The sequence below is a fragment of the Pseudorasbora parva genome, chromosome 20 (genome assembly GCF_024679245.1).
Source record: "Pseudorasbora parva isolate DD20220531a chromosome 20, ASM2467924v1, whole genome shotgun sequence".
In the NCBI taxonomy this organism is placed as follows: Eukaryota; Metazoa; Chordata; class Actinopteri; order Cypriniformes; family Gobionidae; genus Pseudorasbora; species Pseudorasbora parva.
Window position 1 is genome coordinate 29485289 of NC_090191.1, and position 24959 is coordinate 29510247.

A 24959-nucleotide genomic window follows, 5' to 3' on the forward strand; every position below is an offset into this window, starting at 1 on the left:
GAGGCCTCATTGGTTCACATTTAGGATTAAAAAAAAAATTGATCATGAGAAGTCTGTGGTGTGTTGCCGAGGTGCCATAACAAAAGTCTATCTATCTATCTATCTATCTATCTATCTATCTATCTATCTATCTATCTATCTATCTATCTATCTATCTATCTATCTATCTATCTATCTATCTATCAATAAATAAATTGATTTATTTCAAAATTGAAGGAATCTATGCCTACTTGTATTCCTTCTTAGTTTTTTAGCCTAATGTTTACATGCATCTGGATGTGTTTAGGCAAAACCTTAGGGCATGCATATGACACAACTCCACCCCTGCAATTCTAATGACTCCATTGGGTGATCAACATTCCAAATAATCTAATGAAAGCTGAAATGAAAATGATGTTTTAAGTGTAATAATTAACTTTGCATAGTGATGATTGGGACACGACTTTAATGTGGCATATTGTCCAATATTGCATTAATACAGATCCCGTTAAGGTGCAAGTTGAGGTCAGTGGAGAGGAAGTATTTTTATGATAACAAATAAATCCTTGACGTAGTCCTCCAAGGGGAAAGTGGGCCGGTCTGGTCGTCCTCATATTCATCATATCAGTAAGGGCATCGCATGCACTTTTGACAGTAGGTCATACGCTCTCTGCGTAGCGCCGCACGCTCAAATTCTGCTCCTCCACGAGTCACGCGACCATCCACGCACGCACACACGCTCGCTCTCACCGGTGCACAGCGGCTCTCTCTGCCCCTCCTGCAGCTAAGGATACTTATTTAACATTCCTCCAACAAATGTATGTATATGGTTTGAATGGCTGTTTTATTTCTTCGCATATGCTTCATCGAAATAAATTCTCTCGAATAGCATTGTTAGTGCAAGTCAAGCACCGTCGTCATGCGTTGACATTGAATACATCGGTGCTTTGATGTTTGCAAGACTTCCGTGCGACACATTGTGAAGTTTAAAATATTCTGATGCGTTAAAAGTGAAGTAACAATTGTGTTTCCAACCAGAATTGATGGCAGCCAAGGACGTGTGTTTGTTTGTGCCTGTGTCTGTGTATGGTGCACGCATGAACATGGAGGAATCCAGTGCACGCTGAACGTGAATTTGGCCTGGTTAGAATCTGGTTGGAATCCTCTGATGGAGGGAGGCCAAACTACGAATGTATGATTAACTCGAGAAGCTTAAAATAAGAGTGGATCGATTACCCTCAGGAATCATGATTTTACAATTTATTGTTTGTTTTCACACGCAATTGCTGCATCCGACTCGTCAAGGACGTGATAAGGACGATTGCGTCATAAAAATAGGGTTTTATGAGCGCTGAATTACGTTCACATTCTTACGCAATTCTTATTTAGTGAATTAATTCTTATAAAAGGTGTTACATACAGTTTCCACAGTTCATTTGATTAATGTAACGTTATTAATTACCACAGCGTACTGTTATACACGCACTGAGTCAACTTTTTTAAATCGCTCTGATTTGCACACGCTTTCTTCAAGCCCTCTAATACCTTTTTGATTTGAATATATACATGTGAATGTGGTTTAGCAGAGAATGGTACTGCTTGGGGTTCATTAAATTCGTGTTTCACACCAATATAAGTTCATAAAACGATAGTTATGTTAAGTAGCAGGAGCATTTAGAGATAAGGTTTAGAGATAAGGCACTTGACTGTGTTATGCTGGCTATGACTTTTGAAGGAATGCAATTAGAACTTTTATGGTGGCAAGATCTAACATTTTCTAGATAATATCTAACACAATCCTCATGAGCCTATTCAGGATTAGTGTCACAATCGAGCTGTGTTTGTACATGCATGGTGTCTTACAGGTTTGTTAAGGCAACGGTAATAAACTAAATTGGTGGGTATTCTAACTGTCTAAAATTTGATTTGTTTAATCCACCTATAAGCTTCCTAGAGAATTAAAGCAAACTTAATAATAATTTGGTTTATCAGTGGTTGTGTGTGTGTTTGTTTGTCTTGGACAAATTGTTCATTGACTGAAATTGACATGCATTGCCTAATTAATCTTGCACTGTGTAGAAAAACTTGTTTTGGCTAATGGGGGCAGAGTGACTTTGCTTCATGGCTAATTTTATTTTTGAGTGGGCCTCTGCTGGTTGCAACTCAGGATATGGGTAATTTGCTCCGTATGGAGTAATGTTTTACGCAGTGAGGGTGACCTTGTTTCTGTAACCCAGCTGTAATGCCTGATCATGTCAAATTATCTGAAACTTTAACCCAGTTAACATTTACCCCACAGCTTCCTGCCCCCCTTATTTTCTTAATCTTTATTATTAAATGAAATTGGATTATTAATGACTTGGAGGTGGTACACTATTATTAGTTTGCATTGAGTTCATGTTCTGTCCCGTTCTTCTAGTGGGATCATGGCTTCAGTAATGCAGAAACTGATCACTCCTTTGGCCAGCGGTCCCGCTGAACCCCCCAGGAACAAAGTCACCATTGTTGGTGTGGGACAGGTGGGCATGGCGTGCGCTGTCAGCGTCCTGCTCAGGGTAAGATCCTCATCTTAACCACCAATGAATGACTACATAAATGTAATGAGCAAGGTTTTCCAAAAAAAAAAAAATATTTTCATGCCTTGAATATGTATTATTTGATCACGTTTACAGTTTCCAGGTGAAATATTACTGGTGAAATTGTCATTTCATTATGAATCAATGCAATTGGGAGTTTTTCAATGAGCTACACTATAAACAATTGTTTCCCAACCCTGTTTCTGGAGGCAAACCAACAGTGTGAGACAGACTTGCCCATTTTGCAAGTCTCCCTTATCTGACCCATATATTTCTGTGCTGTGTTTGAAATCGCCCCATACCCTCATTCACTGTTCCCTACATTACTTCACTAATCTAGTCCACTTAAAGGAGTGAGTGAATTTGGACACTGAGTGCCCCGGAAGGGTTGCCACTTTTGCATAGTTTCTGCTTGCAGTTTAATAGTTATTTGAAACTGCTAACTGTCAGATCCAGTAGTAATGAAAATATTTTGCCATGAAAACTAGCATATAAACCATAATTTAACAATTTAATAATCAAATGAATTTATACCTATTATGCGGGACCAGACCACTGTGGTTTGGAAAATGGATGATTTGATTCAGCTGTGGCCCCATTTCTGGTCAGACACAGGTTTTAATTCGGTGCATTATTCTCACAGTACGTTATGGGTATTCTCTAGCCAATGACCGTACATCACTTGTAAACTAATTTTTGCATATAAATAGCTCTCCCCTCAAATAGTGCCCTATTTTAGGGTTTGGACCATGACCTGGTCTTGGAGTTTCTGCTTGATGAGCTGATCATTTGAATCAGGTATTTTATTAGGAAGAGTATTGAAATGTTTTCAGGACCAGGTTTGGGGAAATGCTGCTATAGACAATGAGCCTTTTTTGCTGCAAAATTTCACTAATGTGACCACCTCAATACAAAAATTGTCTGCATTTTTCAAATGTTTGTTTCCTGTCTTGTAGGAGCTCACAGATGAACTGGCTTTGGTGGATGTTGTGGAGGATAGGCTGAAGGGAGAGATGTTGGATTTGCAACATGGCAGCCTTTTCCTGAAGACTCCTAAGATTGTGGCTGACAAGGGTGGGATGCACTTCCATCGCCATGACGCTGTTAAAATGATCAGATTATTTTGGGGTGTATGACATTTCAGTAGTAGCAAAGACTTGATATAAAGAGAGCATGCACTCTGATTACTTTGGAATGGGAGAAAATGCAATGCCCAATATGGTGAATAAGGCCCACCTTCTAAATGAAAGACCCAATCGTTGATTAGTAAAGTCATCGCGTAACTGCAGCTCTTAAGCTCCGGTTGCTATAGAAACAGCATTGATATGCGCATTTAGGACTGTGCATTAGCTTTGCCTGAAAAATGCAGTTTTTATCATAATTGGAGCATTTAGAAACACCATTTATGAGCCAGCTGTTGTCATTTCATTGGTGATTTTAAAATATGAAATCTAATTGTAAACTTGCAAACAGGTTTGGTGAATTTGATGTTTCCCCATTCAAAGAGATAGGAGCTGTACTTTTAGGAGGTGTTTCAAAGATGGCCGCAGAGTGAAATGACTTGTCTTTGTCAATGTATGTATTTTTGTTCTCTTTTTGATAGACTACTCTGTGACCGCTAACTCTCGAATCGTGGTGGTGACGGCCGGAGTGCGTCAACAGGAGGGTGAGAGCAGACTGAACCTGGTGCAGAGGAACGTCAACATTTTCAAGCATATCATCCCTCAGATTGTCAAATACAGCCCTGACTGCACCCTCATTGTGGTGTCTAATCCAGGTGAGCAAACAATCTTGACCGTTTTGCTGTGCAGCACTTCATAGAACTTGTAGTAACCGCGGTTGTCTGTGTACATGCAGTGGATGTTCTGACCTACGTGACCTGGAAGCTGAGCGGCCTGCCAAAGCACCGCGTCATTGGTAGCGGGACCAACCTGGACTCTGCGCGCTTCCGCTACATCATGGCGGAGAAACTGGGCATCCACTCCAGCAGCTTTAACGGCTACATTCTGGGAGAGCACGGAGACTCCAGCGGTGAGAGAGGGAGAGGAAGGATAGAGGGGATGGGGGAGAGAATGAAGGCACTATCCACTGCCCACTATCCACTGCCCACTATCCATTATCCACTGCCCACTATCCCGGGCAGTGGATAGTGTCAACTGCTGCACAATTTCAGTCAATCACTGCATATTCCATTAAAAAAATTGCTGTTCTTTTGTTTAACAGTGCCAGTATGGAGTGGAACAAATGTGGCAGGAGTTAGCCTGCAGAAACTCAACCCTGACATTGGCACAGATAAAGACACAGAGAACTGGAAGGAAGCTCACAAGATGGTTGTGGACAGGTAGGGGACATTTGTTTCGGGTCTCTCTTATATGGCTGTGGGGAATATACACTTGCAAATATAGATGATAAAATTTGTTAACTACTATGCTGCTGAGAAGGTGAATTATAGTTTTTAATGTTTTCAGACAGAATTTTTATGTTTGTCATCCATATAGTTTTTTTTTTTTTGGACAATTTTTGTTGTAATTTTCATTGCAAAACTTTACATAGTGACAATCTGTGAAACTCCAAAATAATATCCAATATTTAAAGGCACAAATATGTAATAAATAAATATATATATATATATATATATATATATATATATATATATATATATATATATATATATATATGTATATATATGTATATATATGTATATATATATATATATATATATATATATATATATATATATATATATATATATATATAATATAATGTATGTATATATATATGGTTAAAATATCCGAGAACCATTAGTGTTATATTTTGTTGAATGCTTAAATAATAGGGGTGTAACGATTTGTTTTAGCTTCGATTCGACTGAAATAAGTCACACTGATTAATTTTTGGCTAAAAAGTTACTGAATCGTTTCGGATCATATCGTTCTAAATGAACCAATATCGACCTTAAATCATATCGACAAACTCAAATCGTGATTCGAATCGTTACACCCCTATTAAATAGAGGAAAAGGCGAAGGCATATCAATTACATCATACCAGCGTTATGCTCTATTTCCTATTTGGAACCATGGAAACAAAGATGCTTTATTATATTGTTTTATTAGACCAGTGAGGATGCATTCATCGACAGAAAATGACTCGTTATATAGCTCAACACGGTTAGTTATTGTTTAAATCTCGTTTTCATGATTTACAGCGAGCGCCATGTTTTCAGTAGTAGTATAACAACTTTCAACACAAATGTATCCAATATGATAAAACTGTGCTGTTACCCTGCATATGTTTGACTGGAAGAAGCGGAAACACTCATCATTTGACATAAAATAACGTTTGATTAAACCTGTATACTATACTACTTTGTTTGCACAATAATAATTTATATTTTACACTCCAAAAACAAAAGTAGTTTTTAAGTCCTTGTTTTCAAGATCTTTTGTGACGATGTGAGGTTGCACATGACTAAACAATGATAAGTAAATATCTACTGTTAATTAGTTGCTTTTATCTTCTCTTAGTGCCTATGAAGTGATCAGGCTGAAGGGATACACTAACTGGGCCATTGGCCTCAGTGTGGCTGACCTGACCGAGACCCTGGTGAAGAACCTGAACCGTGTCCACCCGGTCTCCACCATGGTGAAGGTGAGTGGAGTTTACACTATTTATCATGTACATAATGAATCAAGGTAATTTGCTATTATAATTAAGTGATTACGTGTTGCTAATGTCATCTGCAGGGCATGTATGGAATCAGCGAGGAGGTGTACCTGAGTCTGCCCTGTGTGCTCAACAGCAGTGGTGTGGGCAGCGTCATCAACATGACCCTAACTGACGAGGAAATCGCTCAACTGAAGAAGAGTGCTGACACTCTCTGGGGCATCCAAAAAGACCTAAAGGACCTGTAGATTAACTGTGGGATGCCACACACTCCTTCACTGTTCACACTCCTTCAGTATCTTTACACACTCTAACTCTATCAGACCTTTCTTCTCACTTGCTTTTGGATATGGTTGCTTTGATGTATTTTTTTCATGGTGGCTAATGTAGGAATAATATGAAATGTTTCTTCTAAAGAGAATGATCAAAGGGGAACATCTTTGAAGATGTTGGAAGTAAAGAAAGACCCAACACCTCTCCTGTCTGATCATAATTTAGTGAGATCATTAGGTAACATTCTGTCGCTGTTTAAGTCAAGAGGAGAAGGGACTGAAATGAGGTAGATACAAATGTATTCGTTATGAATTATTTTGTAAGTGTTGTGTAAGATGAAGTTAATAAAATAAACCATTCAAATATGTCTGGGCTGTTTTTTGCGGTCTTGCTGATACAAGTATTTAGCTCCATGTGATGGTAACTTTAAATTAAAAAAAATTATTACTTAATAGATTTTCAAAAGTGTCCGAATTATACAATGATTTATTGAATATGGTGTAAATCATCTCATGTCATTAAAACATTTTAAAGATGAAATCAATTTTGTCTAGTGTCACCTTAAATCATAATGTTATTTTATCAATGTTCTATCCTGAATAAACAGGTGCATGCTAGAACTGCTTTTACCTTCAGTAATTTAGTTGTAAAATGAAAGAACCCCCCCCAATTATCATTCAAAAGTCATCAAACAATAAAAAAACGTTTATTGCACAAATACAATTACTCAATGATACAAGTGCCATAAAATCCCGTGATTAAGAAATAAGAACAGCATAACAGGCAAAGCGTGCCTGAAATAATTACCCACAGTTTTCAACCAAGCAAACCATATCCTTCCATGAGATGAAGAGAATTTTCACGAAGTTTCTAATGGTTTTTTCAGGTAAAAAAGCATCATGGGCAGCAGGTGTTTGTGGTTGGGTCTGTCAGAGTCAGTAGTTGTCCCTTTATCTCGCTTCCCAAAACGCAGCCCAAACGGATTGTAGTTGAATTTACTGCGTGTTAATCGATGTTTGCAGGAAATCTTACTCGATTCGTCTTTTTCTTGGATGAAAAAGCAAAGGCGTCCGTCGTCCGAAGCGTTGGGCTCATCAAATTGCCTCCGCTCCATCGAGAGATAGGTCTGTTTGGAGTCTGAAAAGTAAGATCTAATCCTTTCAGTGCACTCTTTAAAAATAATTAATCATGTATTTGGATTATAATACATCACCTTACCTGGAATGGGCTCAGGTGTGTCCATGTCAGTGTATGGTGCTCTTGTAGCTGTGGACTGACAGATCATTGCTGACAGGAAGAGAATCAGTGCCTTGATTTTCATACTGCCGAATAGTGAAGCTTATGGAGCACAGCAGAGCCTTCCTCTCTTCAGTGAACAAACCCATGCTCTGCTGTTCTCCTTCAATATAAGGCTTTTCTGGTGACATCCTCTGACCTTATTTTACATGAATGACAGTCTTTGTAAAATACAGGACCTCCCTGTTTCATTCAGAGCATTTTAACTGTTAAAATGTTACAATTTCTTTTCTTGGAAATCCTGTGGTAAATTGTACACTGCGATTATTCAAATAGCTGCTGAAGTTTTGATGTGAAACCAAACAAAAGCACATTGTGTGTTTTTATACACATCATACATTTTAATTTGTTTTCTCTCATTCTGTGCCAGGGTAAGGGTCTTGTAGCCGGAAAACATGAATGGAGCCACTATAATGGTGTATAATCATGGTACAATTTCACTGCATGTTCATAGGAAAAATATAGTAAACGTTCATTGTCATCTTGCCTTCGGCATTGTAATAAGGTGATACCTGGATATCATAACTACAAGAAAATGTTCCTGACATAATGAGTCAGTGCTGACAACATTATCTTGCATGTGAGTATGAATTATGCAAAAGACGGATGGTTTTTAGTACATTTGTGATGGAGCACCGATAAAAGCTTTTTACTCTTAGCCTTCAGGATTGTTGTTCTTTTTTGTGATGCTACAAACATCCTAAATATAAATATATTGAAATTATTGAAAGTGAAACATTTATTTTGTTATGATATATATATATATATATATATATATATCACTTTTGAAGACGTAGGGACTGCCTTTACTCACGTTTCTCAAGTAGCCTAAAGTACTACAGATCATCAGCAAAAGTTAGACAGTGATTTTAAGTTTATACCGGTAGTTAAGATTTAATTCTATTTCTATAATTTAATTGAAATTCTACAACAACATCAAAACACACAAAAAACATTACTTCTTTGAAAGGATAAAAGTACACTATATTGCCAAAAGTTTTGTGACGCATGCCTTAACATGCGCATGAACTTTAATGACATCCGATTCTTAATCCGTAGGCTTTAATATGGAATTTACACCCTTTGCGGCTAACAGCTTCAACTCTTCTGGGAAAACTTTCCACAAGGTTTAGGAGTGTGTTTATGGGAATTTTTGACCATTTTTATAGAAGCGCATTTGTGAGATCAGGTGATGTTGGACGAGAAGGCCTTGCTCGCAGTCTCCGCTCTAATTCATCTCAAATGTGTTCTATCGGGCTGAGATCAGGACTCTATGCAGGCCAGTCAAGTTTCTCCACACCAACCTTGCTCATCCATGTCACCGCCATCATTCCCCCCTTCCGTGTATTCCCCCCTTCCCCCTTCCAATCCCTGAAAAACAGTCCTAGAGTCCAGTGGCGGCGTGCTTTACATCAGCCAACGCTTTGCATTGCACTTGGTGATGTAAGGCAGCTGTTTGGCCATGGAAACCCATTTCATAAACCTCTCTACACACTGTTCTTGAGCTAATCTGAGGCCACATGAAGTTTGGAGGTCTGTAGACATTGACTCTGCAGAAAGTTGGCAACTTCTGCATACTATGCGCCTCAGCATGTGCTGACCTGTGATTTTATGTAGCCTACCACTTTGTTGGTGAGTTGAATTCCACAGTTCAATTCAATGATCTATCTATCTATCTATCTATCTATCTATCTATCTATCTATCTATCTATCTATCTATCTATCTATCTATCTATCTATCTATCTATCTATCTATCTATCTATCTATCTATCTATCTATCTATCTATCGCTTTGGCTGCATGAACTTTAATGTATCCTGTTTATTTCAACAAAGACTCTGGACTCTGCTGAAAGTGCATTTTCTCCATAAAACAAAATAGCAAAAGTTGTTCAGCAGTTAAACGTCAAACGCGCGTAGACGTGCGTCATAACTTGTGTATTTACTTTCCCCATTTTTCCTCAGATTATTATTATTATTATTATTATTATTATTATTATTATTATTATTATATAGACCTACTGACTGGCGTCGAAAAAAACATACATTAAAATATGCTATTTGTAGCAGCAGTTGGTGCGTGTGCACGTGTCGTCCAGGTCAGAGGGGTTCGCGCGCATTGATCTCAGTGGACTTCAGACACGAGATCACAGTGTGCACATGCATATATTTTTTTAGACTTCACTAAAGGTTAGAGGAAGAGATCGAGCAACATCTAACAGTGAGCCGAAGTGCCTAAAAGAGAACCAGAACCTGGCATTTGGCTGTTTAGGTGCACGTGTCGGTTCTTTACTTTTACAACCATATAGCTAATTGTAAATCTCCCCCATTGGAATTATTTTGTATTTTATTTTATTTGCATCTTCAACTACATTTACCTGATAAAAACATTATTAAAAGTTTGTGAGATGCGACTGTCCAGATCTTTGTCAATAACCTCATTAAGTGGACTTCCAGTATGGGAAGAGGAGAGTCTACCTGTTGAGGATCTCCTGCTCTTTGAGGTCGCGTGGGAAGTAACTAATAAGGGTAAGAATCTACGATATTGTTTTGATATTGTAATATTTTAGCTTGCACATATATATATATATATATATATATATATATATATATATATATATATATATATATATATATATATATATATATATATACAATTAAAAAAATGTCAAAATTTATGAAAAAAAGAAATAAAAATTGTATATATATATAAAATGCCTAGGTATAAGATTTCTCTTTTTCAGGCAAAGATTTAGGCCATTTTATTACATTTAATTTGATGGTCCCTTTAAAAATTCTGTGGACTATACATAATGTTACATCTGGCATGTACTCAGTACAATGTCTGTTGTGGGAGAATCAAAATAATGTGTTAGCAGATATTGAACAGATACTCTACTAACAGGCCTACTCTAATGAGAATTAGTTGACATGTCTAGCTGCAAAGTTACTTATAGTCAACAGAATGTCTTAATGGTTCTATCAAAATAACATGTTACCCCATAAATATATCTAATGTAATATGTTCACGATGGTTCAGAAGGGAAAAAATAAAACAAACTTACATTTTACCTTAGACACATGTATGTCCATAGGCCACAAATTAAAAAAGTTTCTAAAATTCCATTAGGCCAAAAGTACTCAAAGCTGAACCTCAAATAATAACCTCAAACCCTCACTTTACAATTGTCAAAATCTTGTTTGCGTTATCTTTACCAAGCACACATGCTTTTTAAAATGTATTGCAAGCTTAGCAAGAAAGTAGTTGTGTGTTTAACCCCTAAAAGTGCACACATTTGACCTCAAGACTGTTCACCGCATTATCAGAAGACTTGAAAATAGTTCAACAAGACAGAGCTGTCATTTAGTCTATGCATGCGTGCAGCCGTCATACACTCTTGTATCAATGTAGCTGGTTAAACATTAAGCTTCAGATCAATAACCAGATTTTTAGACCAATTTTTTGGAGCAGGGCAATTTTCAATCTTTTAAATCCAAATATATATATATATATATATATATATATATATATATATATATATATATATATATATATATATATAATCCCAATTAATACTATTGAAACATTTATATTATAAATAGGTCAAATAAGTTACATCGTTTTTTAAAATATTTTTCTGTAGTACTGTTCTGTATTTATTGTTTAAATAAAAATGTATTTATATATTTATATTTTAGAAGTGTTTATTTTAATTAAATGTATTTATTTTATTACTTCTTTTATGAAATGTATTATCTTTAATCAAATGTATTTAGTTAACTAGTTTAGCCTTTTTATTGATTGATTTATTTATGTTTACATTTACAGTGGGAGGTATATATACTGTTATTCAGACTAAAGCAAAGATCACAGTGGACGAATGGGGCGAGAACTACTTTATGATGGGACCCTACTACGAACACAACTTCAAGACCCAGGTGGAAAAATGTGAACCTCCAAGCCAAGCCATCAAAGCCGCCATGGATTCCTTGACCAACAACGGTTGTCAGGTATTGCATATACAGGTTTTGATGTCATATCACGTTCACATCACACACATAGGCCCTGCGCAGTTTTATTGTGGGTTTAGTTATTTGTCCAATTAACAAAAAGCTGTTCTAGCGTCAACACACCTGCTCTAACAGAAGCAGATGATAGTATTAAAGTAGACAGGAAATAAGGCGACTTTTAAATGTATTCAACAGGGTATCCTGGCCTGGGTATAAAAAAGATATGTAGCTGTGTTCATTTTCTTAGTCTCATTCTGACCAGAAGATGATGCTAGAGGATCCCTGAAACAGCACCAGCAAAGGCATTGCGCAATTATTTTAGGTTATTTTATTTAATACATTCCTTTGTTCTAGGCCCTGGAATGTGTGAGTATATATATATATATATATATATATATATATATATATATATATATATATATATATATATATATATATATATATATACTCACACATAGTCTCACACATACTCACAAATGTCTTTAGCCCTGTGACTTTGGTCAGCAAAGCACTCTTTTTCTGATGCATTTAATTTAATAGATTCTAACAAGAATACCAATTATGCCATCTTCCTCTATATGCAGGTTCACTTTGGTCGTTGGTTGATTGAGGGCAGTCCGTACGTCATCCTCTTTGATATTGGGGCAGCTGCCTGGAACCTGGACCGCTGGAAGGGGGATCTGTGGAACTCTTGCAGCATCGGGCTGCCCTATCACGACAGAGAGGCCAACGACTCACTCCTCTTTGGTTCTCTTGTGGCCTGGTTCTTCAAGGAGGTAAACTTTACACTAAAAACCATCTAAGTGTGATTTTTAGCTGTAGCTTTAAGGTTTGATGTAGACATTATGATTAATTTGCTGATGATATTAAACCTGTCTGTCTCCTTCTGCAGTTAACAGACCAACTTCACGACAAGCCCAACGTTATCGCTCATTTCCACGAATGGCAGGCTGGGACAGGACTTGTGCTGAGCCGTTCCCGCAAGATTCCCCTGGCAACTATTTTTACCACACACGCCACCCTACTTGGGCGGTACTTGTGTGCTGGTAATGCAGACTTCTACAACAATCTGGACAAGGTGAGGATATGTTTCCCACTGTACAGCAGTGGTTCTCAACCTTTTTGACTTGAAGGCCCTTCACTGTCCAACACATTATTCGAAGGCCCCCCTACATAATCTAATATTGCATTACAATATATATATACATGGCGATATACACTACTGGTCAATAGTTTGGAATAATTAATCAGCATATTAGAGTGATTTCTGAAGGATCATGTGACACTGAAGACTGTAGTAATGATGCTGAAAATTCAGCTTTGCCATCACAGTTATAAATAACATTTTAAAATATATTCAGATAGAAAGCAGTTATTTTAAATTGTTATAATATTTCACAATATATTTTTTGCTTAATTAAAAAAACTTAAATAGCCACAATTAGTTTTTCATTTTAAGTAACAGTACAAGTATATATTAACAGTACCTATTCTTGACAAGTTCTAGTTTAGATAAGGATAAGGAGCATTGGTGACTAGTGTTGTGCTGAATTCTGACCACCGGCAGGTCATTACCCCATTGAGTCTCCGGTATAGTTAAGTTTAGGTGTTGGGGTGGGGTTAGGATTAGGCAAAATTCAGCACAACACAGGTGTGGTGTGAGTTTACAGCTGAAACTGACGCTGGGAGGTGTGATGTAACATGAATCTGTCATGCGTGCCGTGCACTCATCAACTGCCTGTTATTTTACAACATCAATCCAGTAACACTAGTAATTACTAATGCAGAAATAAATTAATCAGAAAATATTTGCAAAAACTGGTGAACAGAGGCCCCTTGATCACATGGGCCCTAGGCTACAGCCTAATTTAGGCTATGTGTTAATCCGCCCCTGATACACACACACACACACACACACACACACACGTAGTGTTTCCATGTTTTATGGGGACTTTTCCATAGGCGTAATGGATTTCATACTGTACTAACTGTATTTTCTATCCCCCTACACTGCCCCTAAACTTACCCATCACAGGAAACTTTCTGCATTTTTACTTTCTCAAAAAAACCTCGATTTATAAGATGTTTTCCTCATTGGGACCTAAAAATGTCCCCACAAGGACAAGGATTTCGGATATTGCCATCTTTGTGGGGACATTTTGTCCCCATAACGTAGGGATTACACGCCCACACACACACACACACACACACACAACCGTCAAAAATTAGCGTTAGGTAAGACTTACATTTTTTTTTTTTGAAAGAAGTCTCTTTAATTTAATTAATTTGATCAAAAATACAGTAGAAACATTAATATTGTGAAATATTATTACATTTTCAAATAATTGTTTTCTATTTAATTTATTTTAAAATGTAATTTATTCCTGTGATGTCAAAACTGAATTTTCAGCATGACCGCATGATCCTATGCATGACCGCATGATATATAATTGCAATATGCTAATTTGCTGCTCAAGAAATATTTTTATTATCACTGTTGAACACATTTTTGCTGTTTATATATATATTTATCTTTTGTAAAAGCTGTGACCTAGTTTCCTCAGGATTCTTTGATTAATAGAAACAGCAGGAAATTGAAATGGGAATCGTTTGAAACATTATAAATGTCTTTACTCTCACTTTTGATTCATCCATTTAATTCATCCTTACTGAATATTAGCGTTAATTTCTTTAAAAACAAAAACATTTTACTGACCCTGAACTTTTGACCGGTAGTGTTTATATTCTGTACCTTATCCTCGTAACACAGTGTCTGTATTGTATACATAAACAAAATTTCGCCTATTTTTACAGAATATTACAATTAAAAACAAACACTACGTCCCACACATTTGTCTACTATTTAAAGTGTGCCCCACAGAAATCAATCATGTTAGTTGGTGTAGTAGCGAACACTTATTAGAGGTGGAACTGAGCAAGTGAGAGTGTGTGCAGTGATAATTGGGGCTGGTGTAGTGAGCATAAAGGTCATCATGCCTGAAGGTTGCAGGGGTTGACTGAAGAATAATTGACAGCATCTTATGATTTACAGATGCTATCGCCTATTGGCCCCAGAGAGACTTCCTTCACCTGCTGATGGGGGGGAGCTCTGAATTTATTTAAATGAATATTGCATTGTTTTTTTATGAAAAATGGATGAATAAGACTATTCTAACTACATCTATCTACTTCTAACTATTCTAACTTATGTTTTATTTCATGCAGTTTAACGTAGACCAAGAGGCAGGAGAGAGGCAAATCTACCATCGATACTGTTTGGAGAGGGCTGCTGTTCACTGCGCACACGTCTTCACTACCGTGTCCCAGATTACAGCTGTGGAAGCCAGTCATATGCTCCATAGACAGCCAGGTATTAGAAAGCCCCTCATCTGCCCTATAATGAGCTTCTAAATACATGATGTTGAAAATGCCGTATTTGAATGCACGGCCCTTGCAGATGTCGTCACCCCAAACGGCCTGAATATTAGGAAGTTCTCAGCCATGCATGAGTTCCAGAACCTGCACTCCATGAACAAAGCCAAGATCCAGGAGTTTGTAAGAGGTCACTTCTATGGGTTAGTTTTTTCATGTTTTATGGGGATATTTCATATACGATTTTTATACTGTAATAATTTTATACTTAACCCTACCCACACCTAAACCTACCCATAGCAGAAAACTTTCTGCAAAAAACATCACTTAGTATGATTTATAAACTGTTTTTAAAATGTCCCCACAAGGAAAACACACAACCACATACACACGCACACGATAAAATGTTTGTTTGTTTTTTAAATGTGGAGACATTTCATAGGCGCAATGGTTTTTATACCGTACAGACCGTATTTTCTACCCCCCTACACTGCCCCTGCCCCTAAACCAACCCATCACAGGAAACTTTCTGCATTTTTACTTTCTAAAAAAAACTCATTCTGTATGATTTATAAGCCTTTTGAAAAATGGGGACATGGGTAATGTCCTCATATTTCACCCTCTCCTTGTAATACCTATGTTATACCCATTAACATTTGTGCCCTGATATTTCACAAAATCCCACACGTAAAATAAAATATTTGTACTGATCACTTTTTTAAATGATCTCTTTTCATTGGCAGTCATCTGGACTTTAATCTGGAAAAGACCCTGTTCTTTTTCATCGCAGGACGATATGAGTTTTCTAATAAAGGAGCAGACCTGTTCCTCGAATCTCTGTCCAGATTAAACTACTTGCTAAGGGTATGAACAGTCACTGCTGTACACTTACAGTTTCTTTGTTAAAAAATATAATTTGATCTATTTTAAACATACAGTCAAAGCAAAAGATGTTCATTATTGATTGCATTGATTTGTTTTATGGCTAACAGGTTCATAAGAGTGATGTTACAGTGGTTGTGTTCTTTATCATGCCTGCCAAAACCAACAACTTCAACGTGGAGTCTCTTAAAGGACAGGCTGTACGCAAGCAAATGTGGTGTGTAACCGCTCGAGTATATAACCTTTGCCATTAATAATCTTAACACGCACACAGACACACAGACATCTTTAAAACAAGCATTTTTGTCAGGCTTCCATGAATTGGCTTCTACCTAAGTACTGGTACTTCTGAATGGGCTGATGCTGGGATTTAGTGGATTTAAAGTGATTTTTGAAGATTTGAAGTATTTTATGAACGTATACTATATGCGGAGAGCATTCAATCATTGTTGCCTTTTAACTCTTCATATATATATATATACAGTAGTAAGAATCAAGGTTATATACATATATATATATATATATATATATATATATATATATATATATATATATATATATATATATATATATATAACCTTGATTCTTACTACTGTTTGTCGTTACCTTGGTGATCCACGACTGTTTTTTTGTTTTGTGATGGTTGTTCATGAGTCCCTTGTTTGTCCTGAGCAGTTAAACTGCCCAACACTCTTCAGAAAAACCCTCCAGGTCCTGCACATTTTTCAGTTTTCCAGCAGCTTTTGCATATTTAAACCTTCTCCAGCAGTGACTGTATGATTTTGAGATCCATCATTTCACACCGAAGACAATTTAGGGACTCAAACACTACAATTCAAACAAAAAAAAAATCATGATTCCAGAAGGAATCATGATGCATTAATGCATCGTGGGTGGAAAAATTGAATTTGAAGATCAAGGTAAATTGTACATAATTTGTCTTCTGGAAAACATGTAAGTGTCTTCTGTTGCTTCCGTATGGCAGTACTACATGATTTAAAAAAAAAATTAGAACAAAGAATCTTCAACAGTTTTTAAATATCATTATTATTATTAATACATTTAATGTACAATTAATACAATTATGTTCCTTTTAAAATAACACTTTCCTGGTGACACTTTACAAAAAGGTTACATTTGTTAATATCAGTAACTGCGTTAGTTAACATGAATTAACAGTGGAAAAATGTATTTATGAAATCAATTTACTAGTACATTATTAAAAAGTTGTATCTTTTAATATTATTTAATGGACCTGATCTAACATTAAATAACAATGAACAGTTAACTAACACTGTTAAATACTGTAACAAATGCATTGCTCATTGTTATGATATTGTTAATGCATTAATTAATGTTAAGTAATGAGACCTTAGTGTAAAGTGTTACCAGTTACCTTCCACTTGCCAAAGCATTGGCAATTTTTACTACCACTTTTTCTATTTTACTAATGGGCCGAGAGTTCATTTTGGATAGTTTCTATTCCTCGTAGCTCATAACACTAGTAATGAACCCTGATGCTGGATCAGATTACCCACTAACTATACTAATCATATTTATTAAGCAATAAAAAAGGAAATGGTTCTTCTTTTCAGATGGCTTTAGTGTGCAAGACTTCTCCAATATATCTTTTGTCTGTCTCTCAGGGACACAGCTCAGTCGGTGAAGGAGAAGTTTGGCAAAAAGCTTTACGAGAGCTTGTTAAGGTTGGTCATTTCCACTCCCCTCCGTCAGACCTGACAGGGCTCAAAATTGATGTGACCCGTAAATGCTGTCAGTATGTGATGATGAAGAGTGAGTATGAACATCTGATGTTATAAACTGGAGTGGCTGCGTAACCTTCAGGTGTTGATATTTCACAGTTTTTACCAAGTGTTGATGAGAGTACACTGCACTTCCTCTGGGAGTTGTCAGATTGTAGGATATTTGTAATGACATTGTGTGATGTCAATAGGTCATTTCCCATGTGTGATTATTGAGGAAGGTGGTGTGTGTGTTTGTAGGATCTCATCTAATGAAGCTCTCCTGTGTTCACAGGGGTGAGATCCCAGACATGAGCAAAATCCTGGACAGAGATGATTTCACAATCATGAAGAGGGCCATTTATGCAACACAGGTCAGACAAAATGTTACACAATTCTTACATCACAAGAGGCCATCAGTGTATTACATACCTAAAACATTCTGGTTAGGGGTTTTTAATTATGGTTTAACGCTCACTCTGTATATAGGGAATATAGATGGATGGATGGATAGTAAGATGGATGAATGGATATTTTATATTATTTATAGATCGTTTTAGATTAATATAATTTATGTTAATAGAATTATGTGTTGAAAAGAATAATGAAATATGATTTGTCGTTCACTTAAATCAAGTGAGATTTATCAAATCGATTAATCTCTTCCATAATAAAAGTTTGTGTTTACTTAATATTTATGTACGTACGGTGTATAATTATTATGTATATATAAATACACCAACATGCATGTATATAATTAATATTTTATATATATTTATACAGTATATAATATGTATATGTACATGCAAATATGATATATGCAAAAATATATACATGTATATTTGTGTATATATTACAATGGCTAAATATAAGAAGACTTTTTTAAAATTTAATATTTCTTGGATTTTTAAATGCACAATTCTATTAGCATTAATGAAGAATTTTTCAACTTTAAAAACAATATAATAATTATAATCTATATAGTGTTTATATATATTTTATAGTATTTATAGATATAGGTTATTATATAGTTTTTAAAGTTGGAAAATATCCAAATAGTGCTAATATGTCTTCCTATATTTAGCCATTGTTATTACAGATATAAAACTGGTAATTTAGTTAATATTTAAGTTCATTGGCTACTCTTACATACTCAAACTGATAATGCTCAAATGCTCAAAAAAAATCAAATTTAGCAAATTAAAATTAACATTCAGAATTGATTGAACGGTTTTATATTGGTTACATTTGACTGCATTTTTAAACATGAATTAAATCAAAAATTTTAAATATCTTTATTTGTCACATTCTTATTTTTAAATGTACACATTGATATAGGTTTTTTGTGTGACGATCACTAAATGACGGTTATGCATGTCATCCAATCTCTTTATTTGAGACATGTTCATGTCTCTTGCATTACAACATGCTCTCTTCTCATATGCTAAAATAATTTAAACTCTAATTACCATTTTATGTGCATATTTAACTGATAAGTAGTCATGAAACAAGGATAACATACAGTCATCTGGTCATTATAACAAAATAAACCCTTTCAGGATGAAACACGACATTACCCTCATGTATTAAACTTTACACTAGCTCGATTTAATGTATTGTGTAAAAAGCTAATCTAATGAATATGTCCTTTTGAGGACAAGCTAGGATATGGGTCTAAAGATAGACGTCTCTAAACTAATGAGTAAATGTTTTCATTCATCCGGTTTGTATGAATGGGCTCTAATCAAAGGTCAGGCTGAGGTTATAGTAAATATCGACATACTAAGCCTCTGTAAATCTGTGGAGGAATCCCCTGCATCATTCTACTAGATTACTGGCGGAGCGGCTGTGTTACAGACCTCAGTGACGTATTTAACCTGACTGTCTGCGGTCGATAGATTGAATGTGGAACTGAGATTTATTCTGTGGCTTCTTAATGGCAGCGTTATGAGCAGAACGTCAATATACAGCCACTCCGGTTAGATTTATTTGGGTATCAATATTTCAGAGAGCTACTGAAGGAAAGATATTGATCTGTTAGTGTTGGTGTTTGTTTATAAAGAAGTAATGAGAGTAAAAAATGAGCCTAATGTTTCTGGAGAGTTAAAGTCCATTCACTCTTTGCCTATGAGTGACTCAGTCTCTGGAATTTAATAGCAAGAATAATGTATATCAGAAACCATTGAAATGGTGCAGGTAAAAACAGTAGAGGCACCCAATTTTGATGGTAAGTTTTTAAAAAAAATCTTAAATGGAGTTTCTAAACTTTGATCCTCATGATTTATATTCAACGACTGCTTATTGATCGCTCATTTTATTTATTTGTTAACTTTTCATACACTTCCATTGACAAATACACTCACCCACAGTAACATTCATGTCTTTGTCCTTCATAGAGACACTCTCTCCCTCCAGTAACGACTCACAACATGCTGGATGACTCCACAGACCCCATCCTGAGCAACATCCGCCGAATCGGCCTCTTCAATGGACGCAATGACCGAGTGAAGGTGTGCAGTTCACTATGTCTGACCTCAGTAGATTTTTAACAGCAAGTCGTGCATGGCAGAATTCATATTAAAAAATGCTGATGCTTGCAAGCATAAAAGCACATCTGTATCACCGCGTGTTTCTGTTTTTACTCCTGACCCCAAGTCATACTTATAATTAAGCCCTGAATGTCCATGTTGAAGGCCAGGTTGTCTTGAGATCATGTTGAGTGCATCACATGATGCATTAAAGATGTGTTCTATTGATTGATTGTGGTAAATCTCTATAAAAAGGGGTGTATGTTTGGCCTCAATGTATTAATTGTCGGTAATTGTCAGATCATCTTCCATCCGGAGTTCCTGTCCTCCACCAGTCCCCTGCTGCCCATGGACTATGAGGAGTTTGTGCGCGGCTGCCATCTTGGAGTGTTTCCATCATACTATGAACCATGGGGCTACACGCCAGGTTTCACACACAACGCTTGTTTACATCTTTGATTCTGTCACAATCTTGCATTCAGCTTTGTTTTCACCTACTAAATATTGACATTCGAATGTTCAGGTGAGTGCACTGTAATGGGAATTCCCAGCGTGACCACCAATCTATCAGGGTTTGGCTGCTTCATGGAGGAACATGTCTCCGACCCGTCTGAATATGGTGAGTGAATCATTAATCGAGTCACTGCTTTCCAAAACTTTTTGCACAGCTTAATTTGTATTATCAATATGTTGTTTTAATTACATTACGTCACATATTTTGACTAAATCACGGTTGTAGGAATCTACATAGTGGATCGGCGATTCCGTTCTGCAGACGAGTCGTGTAACCAGCTGACTCAGTTCATGTTCTCATTCTGCCAAAAGTCACGCAGACAGCGAATAATCCAGCGCAACCGAACGGAGAGACTCTCTGACCTGCTGGACTGGCGATACCTCGGACGGGTGAGTATCTCCTCAGCTCTGAGCACTCGGGGTGTGACACCTTTATTTCATTGGTTAATATGGTGTAAAAAAACATTGGTTAGTTTGCATCCGATAATAGGCATGTTTTCTTTATCAAATGACATGCGGCGTTTCTCTGCTCAGTTCTACATGAACGCCAGGCATCTGGCCCTCAGCAGATCCTTCCCTTCTAAATTCAAAATGGAGCATCTCAACCTCCCATCGGTGAGCCCTGCTAACACTCAAACTCTCTCAGATGCACATTAATGCTCTAGCACTGACATTGAGAACACAATGCTGTACTACTTGTAAGCTGTGTGCTTAGTTTTATCATCTTATATAAACCTAAAGGTCAAGGACAGTTTATACACCACCATTTGAAAGTTTGGGGTCAGTATTTTAATGAAATTAATACAGTTATTAAAGATGCAGTGTGTAACTTTTTGCGCTCTAGCGCTTACTAAGCAGAACTGCATGCGTCTTGCGGAAGAACATTGTAGCCGGAGCTACTTCTCTCTGTTTATGTCTATGGCGAGTCACGCAGAGACTGTGCTCCTCCGCAGCGGCTTCTAACAGTCTGGCCTGAAATAGTCCCAATAATAATAGTTATTATAAGTGTACCATAATTATTCAGGGTAAGACAAATACACGGTTTGGAAAATGGATTCATGTTGTACATTCTCTTTATATAATTTCTGTAAATCTTGAAGACAAAAAAAAAAGTTACAGACAGCAGCTTTACTCAAGGATGCATTAAATTGATCAAAACTGACAATATTACATTTCTACAGAAATGCTGTTCTTACAAAAACAATATTAGGCATCTAATGCAAAAATAATTGGCAGCATACATTAATAAGAAGACATTTTTCTTGAGTAGCAAATCATCATATTAGAATATATGTGACTCAATGTGATTTTAAAATGAATATATCATGTGACTCTAAAGACTCGAGTAATGTTGCTAGAAATTGTGCTTTGGTCACCTGAATTACACAATATATTTTACAATATATTCAAATAGGCAAGTTATTTTTATTTTAAATGATATTTCAGTATATTATGGGTTTTTTTTTCCTGTATTTTTGTTAAATGCAGCCTTGGTTAGCATACCAGATTTCTTTCAAAAACATTCCAAAATCTTACCGACTTAAACGTTTAGTAGTGTCTAAGTATATGCATTATTTTTGCCAACAAAATAAAAAACCTAAAAGACTTTTCATAAAATCTACTGATTTTTTAAAAAACTTAGATTTCCCATACAGAGTCCCTAATATGACATTTGCAGGAAAAATCGATCTTTAGATTTGTGCATGTTTCATTTTTCTTGTGCATTTCAAAGGCTCGTATGCAGTTTACTTCAGCCTTGTGTGTTTGTGTGTCCTTGTTTATATTACATTGTGGGGACCAAATATCCCCATAAGGATGGTAAAACCTGAGATTGTGGGGATCAGCCAGTGGTCCCCACTTTTCAAAATCATACAGAATTAGTTTTTTTGAGAAAGTAAAAATGCAGAATGTTTCCTGTGATGGGTAGGTTTAGGGGCAGGGGCAGTGTAGGGGGATAGAATGTACAGTTTGTACGGTATAAAAACTATTAAGTCTATGGAGAGTCCCACAAAGATAATGAACCAGACGTGTGCGTGTGTGTGTGTGTGTGTGTGAAGGGCAAAGTGAAAAACATCTTGGGTAAGAAATAACCTCCCTTCCAAAAATCGCTCAAAGATACGCATATTTGACATCATCCATAGACATCATTAAATAATTATCACAGGTTAATGCTGATGAGGAGCAAAAACTTCATATCGACTTTCACCTCATTTCTCTGCTCTCAAAATCCGAGTGTAATTGAATGTACTGTATGACGCCAAACACTCCTGTCCTGAGTGATGAGGATGCACCGCGGTTGAGCTTCGTTCTTGAGTTTAATTGACAGGATAACATTTACCTGCTCAGGAAAATGATTCGATTCCCATTCGAGCTCACTCAGTTCTACACATATGCTTCACAAACACTACACACACAGAGGAAATTAAAGTGTTAGACCGATACATCTGGCATATGCATGAAATCAATAAGTCTCTAATGTAATTATGACTCATTTTGAAATGAGTCACTCGTTTACCATTATATCAGAATCTGTATGAGTGACTGAATCTTTTTGTTCGCCCAGACACAAGGTTTTCGTTACCCCCGACCCTCCTCCGTCCCTCCATCCCCGTCGGCTTCCCTCCACTCCACCCCTCACCACAGCGATGAGGAAGATGACGACACCTATGACGAAGACGAGGAGGCCGAGAGGGACAGGCAGAACATCAAGGCACCTTTCACTCTGGGTGCAGAGCCTGATGAGGGTAAGAGGATACAACCGCTGGAAAATGGGAATTAAGATCCGCACCCTCCTGCTACCCTTAGAGAATGGGCTACAGCTTTCAAATGGATTGATATCACTAAAGTATGAATAAGAACATATCTTTAACATTCAGTGGTGTCCAAAAGTCTGAGAACATGGCTTACACTTTGTTACAGTGTAATTATAGTGTGCATTAAAATACTGAGTAATATACATGTAAGTAACATGTACTTACTATAAGGGTTTAGGGTAAAATAGGGTTTATTTAGGTTTAATGCATAATTTACTGATATTACTATAGCAAGTGCATATAAAATGTGACGACTAAACACTTTAATTTACAGGTACTGTAGTAATAACTACACATTATACAAATACATTTAATCCTAAACAAAACTCTAACCCTCTAAAAATACTAAACGAAGAAACTCTAATATACTAAGTACATGTAGTTAATTGTTATTACTCAGAACTTAAATGTATAATTACACTGGAACAAGGACATTTAAAGTAGAAAATGCTGAAAATTACTCATTTGTCATCTTGGTTCCATTAAAGCCATTGTCTTTATTATTCATAATGCTTTACTGATAATGCAGTATGTAAGAAAAAATATAGCAAACAAAAAACATATTCACTGTTTAACAGTCCACTGTATGAAATATCATGTATGTTCCACTGGTGAGATATTAGTGGGAAATCTGGATTTTTTTGTTGGTTAAATCTTACCACTAAAATTGGTATAAATATATATTGTTGCCATGAGGCTGTAAAAGAGAAAACATAGTAAAAAAAAAGTCTGATATGCCCCTCCCCCTCATAACATACTTTTATATATTTCCAAAGTATGTCGTTAACATTAATGTGCAGAAATGCAAAACATCCCATCCATTTTTATTAAAAAGTTGTCAATTTTAGTGTCCTTGTACTGACTATGTAAATTATGCATACTTATAAGAAACTAAGCCAAACCCTAATGAAAACAGTCGTATAGTTACACTGTAATTATACAAACTACACCTTGTTACAACAAAAGTCTTACTCACTGTAGCAGTTATCAGTGCAAATTTAGTTTAATTAGTTGAGAAAAAGTTCACATTCTCATATATGTATTTTACAGACCATTCAATTTTTGATTTAACTTGAGAAAATGAAAAGGGAAAACAATCTGTACAGTTAATTTATATTACACAGATTTCCAATCATCATAAATAGTCTCTTTTCCCAAAATAACACATTATTTCACCTGAAATAAAACAAAAAGAAATTAAAACACCTTAAAAATCAGTCTTTGCTCTTTTGTGTTTACTTAAATCATCACTACAATACAAGTCCAAGCGGAATGATACAAACAATCTGGAAACATACATACGGTACTCG

At 36.2% G+C, this 24959-nt stretch overlaps 3 protein-coding genes across 3 annotated transcripts; 2 read left to right on the forward strand and 1 right to left on the reverse strand.

The window, feature by feature from the left end:
- The first annotated feature begins 649 nt into the window (after nt 1–649).
- Nucleotides 650–6860, forward strand: ldhba (lactate dehydrogenase Ba). The gene is made up of 8 exons (XM_067427518.1): nt 650–797; nt 2399–2534; nt 3512–3629; nt 4159–4332; nt 4413–4586; nt 4779–4896; nt 6082–6205; nt 6301–6860. Exons 2-8 carry the CDS (start codon nt 2406–2408, stop codon nt 6466–6468), a joined length of 1005 nt encoding a protein of 334 aa, XP_067283619.1. The 5' UTR covers nt 650–797; nt 2399–2405; the 3' UTR covers nt 6469–6860.
- A 390-nt stretch (nt 6861–7250) lies between these two features.
- On the reverse strand, nt 7251–7851 carry kiss2 (kisspeptin 2). The gene is made up of 2 exons (XM_067427519.1): nt 7712–7851; nt 7251–7630 (listed from the first exon to the last, which is right to left on the reverse strand). The coding sequence occupies exons 1-2, from the start codon at nt 7812–7814 to the stop codon at nt 7353–7355; spliced, it is 381 nt and encodes a 126-aa protein (XP_067283620.1). The 5' UTR covers nt 7815–7851; the 3' UTR covers nt 7251–7352.
- Nucleotides 7852–9969: 2118 nt separating this feature from the next.
- gys2 (glycogen synthase 2) lies at nt 9970–24866 on the forward strand. The gene is made up of 16 exons (XM_067427301.1): nt 9970–10317; nt 11618–11799; nt 12384–12575; nt 12692–12877; nt 15025–15169; nt 15257–15374; nt 15915–16035; nt 16164–16270; nt 17700–17759; nt 18091–18169; nt 20192–20305; nt 20624–20750; nt 20847–20942; nt 21063–21226; nt 21371–21451; nt 23400–24866. The coding sequence occupies exons 1-16, from the start codon at nt 10197–10199 to the stop codon at nt 23613–23615; spliced, it is 2109 nt and encodes a 702-aa protein (XP_067283402.1). The 5' UTR covers nt 9970–10196; the 3' UTR covers nt 23616–24866.
- The last annotated feature ends 93 nt before the right edge of the window (nt 24867–24959 follow it).

Bases quoted from the DNA above. Each gene is read 5' to 3' on its own strand.
- gys2 (XM_067427301.1), top strand. From the start codon at position 10,197: ATGCGACTGTCCAGATCTTTGTCAATAACCTCATTAAGTGGACTTCCA. The intron at 10,318-11,617 runs GTAAGAATCTAC...TTACATTTACAG, and splicing joins GTGGGAAGTAACTAATAAGG to TGGGAGGTATATATACTGTT. The intron at 16,271-17,699 runs GTGTGTAACCGC...TCTGTCTCTCAG, and splicing joins GCTGTACGCAAGCAAATGTG to GGACACAGCTCAGTCGGTGA.
- kiss2 (XM_067427519.1), bottom strand. From the start codon at position 7,814: ATGAAAATCAAGGCACTGATTCTCTTCCTGTCAGCAATGATCTGTCAG. The intron at 7,631-7,711 runs GTAAGGTGATGT...CTTACTTTTCAG, and splicing joins CACACCTGAGCCCATTCCAG to ACTCCAAACAGACCTATCTC.
- ldhba (XM_067427518.1), top strand. From the start codon at position 2,406: ATGGCTTCAGTAATGCAGAAACTGATCACTCCTTTGGCCAGCGGTCCC. The intron at 4,587-4,778 runs GTGAGAGAGGGA...TTTGTTTAACAG, and splicing joins AGAGCACGGAGACTCCAGCG to TGCCAGTATGGAGTGGAACA. The intron at 4,897-6,081 runs GTAGGGGACATT...ATCTTCTCTTAG, and splicing joins CACAAGATGGTTGTGGACAG to TGCCTATGAAGTGATCAGGC.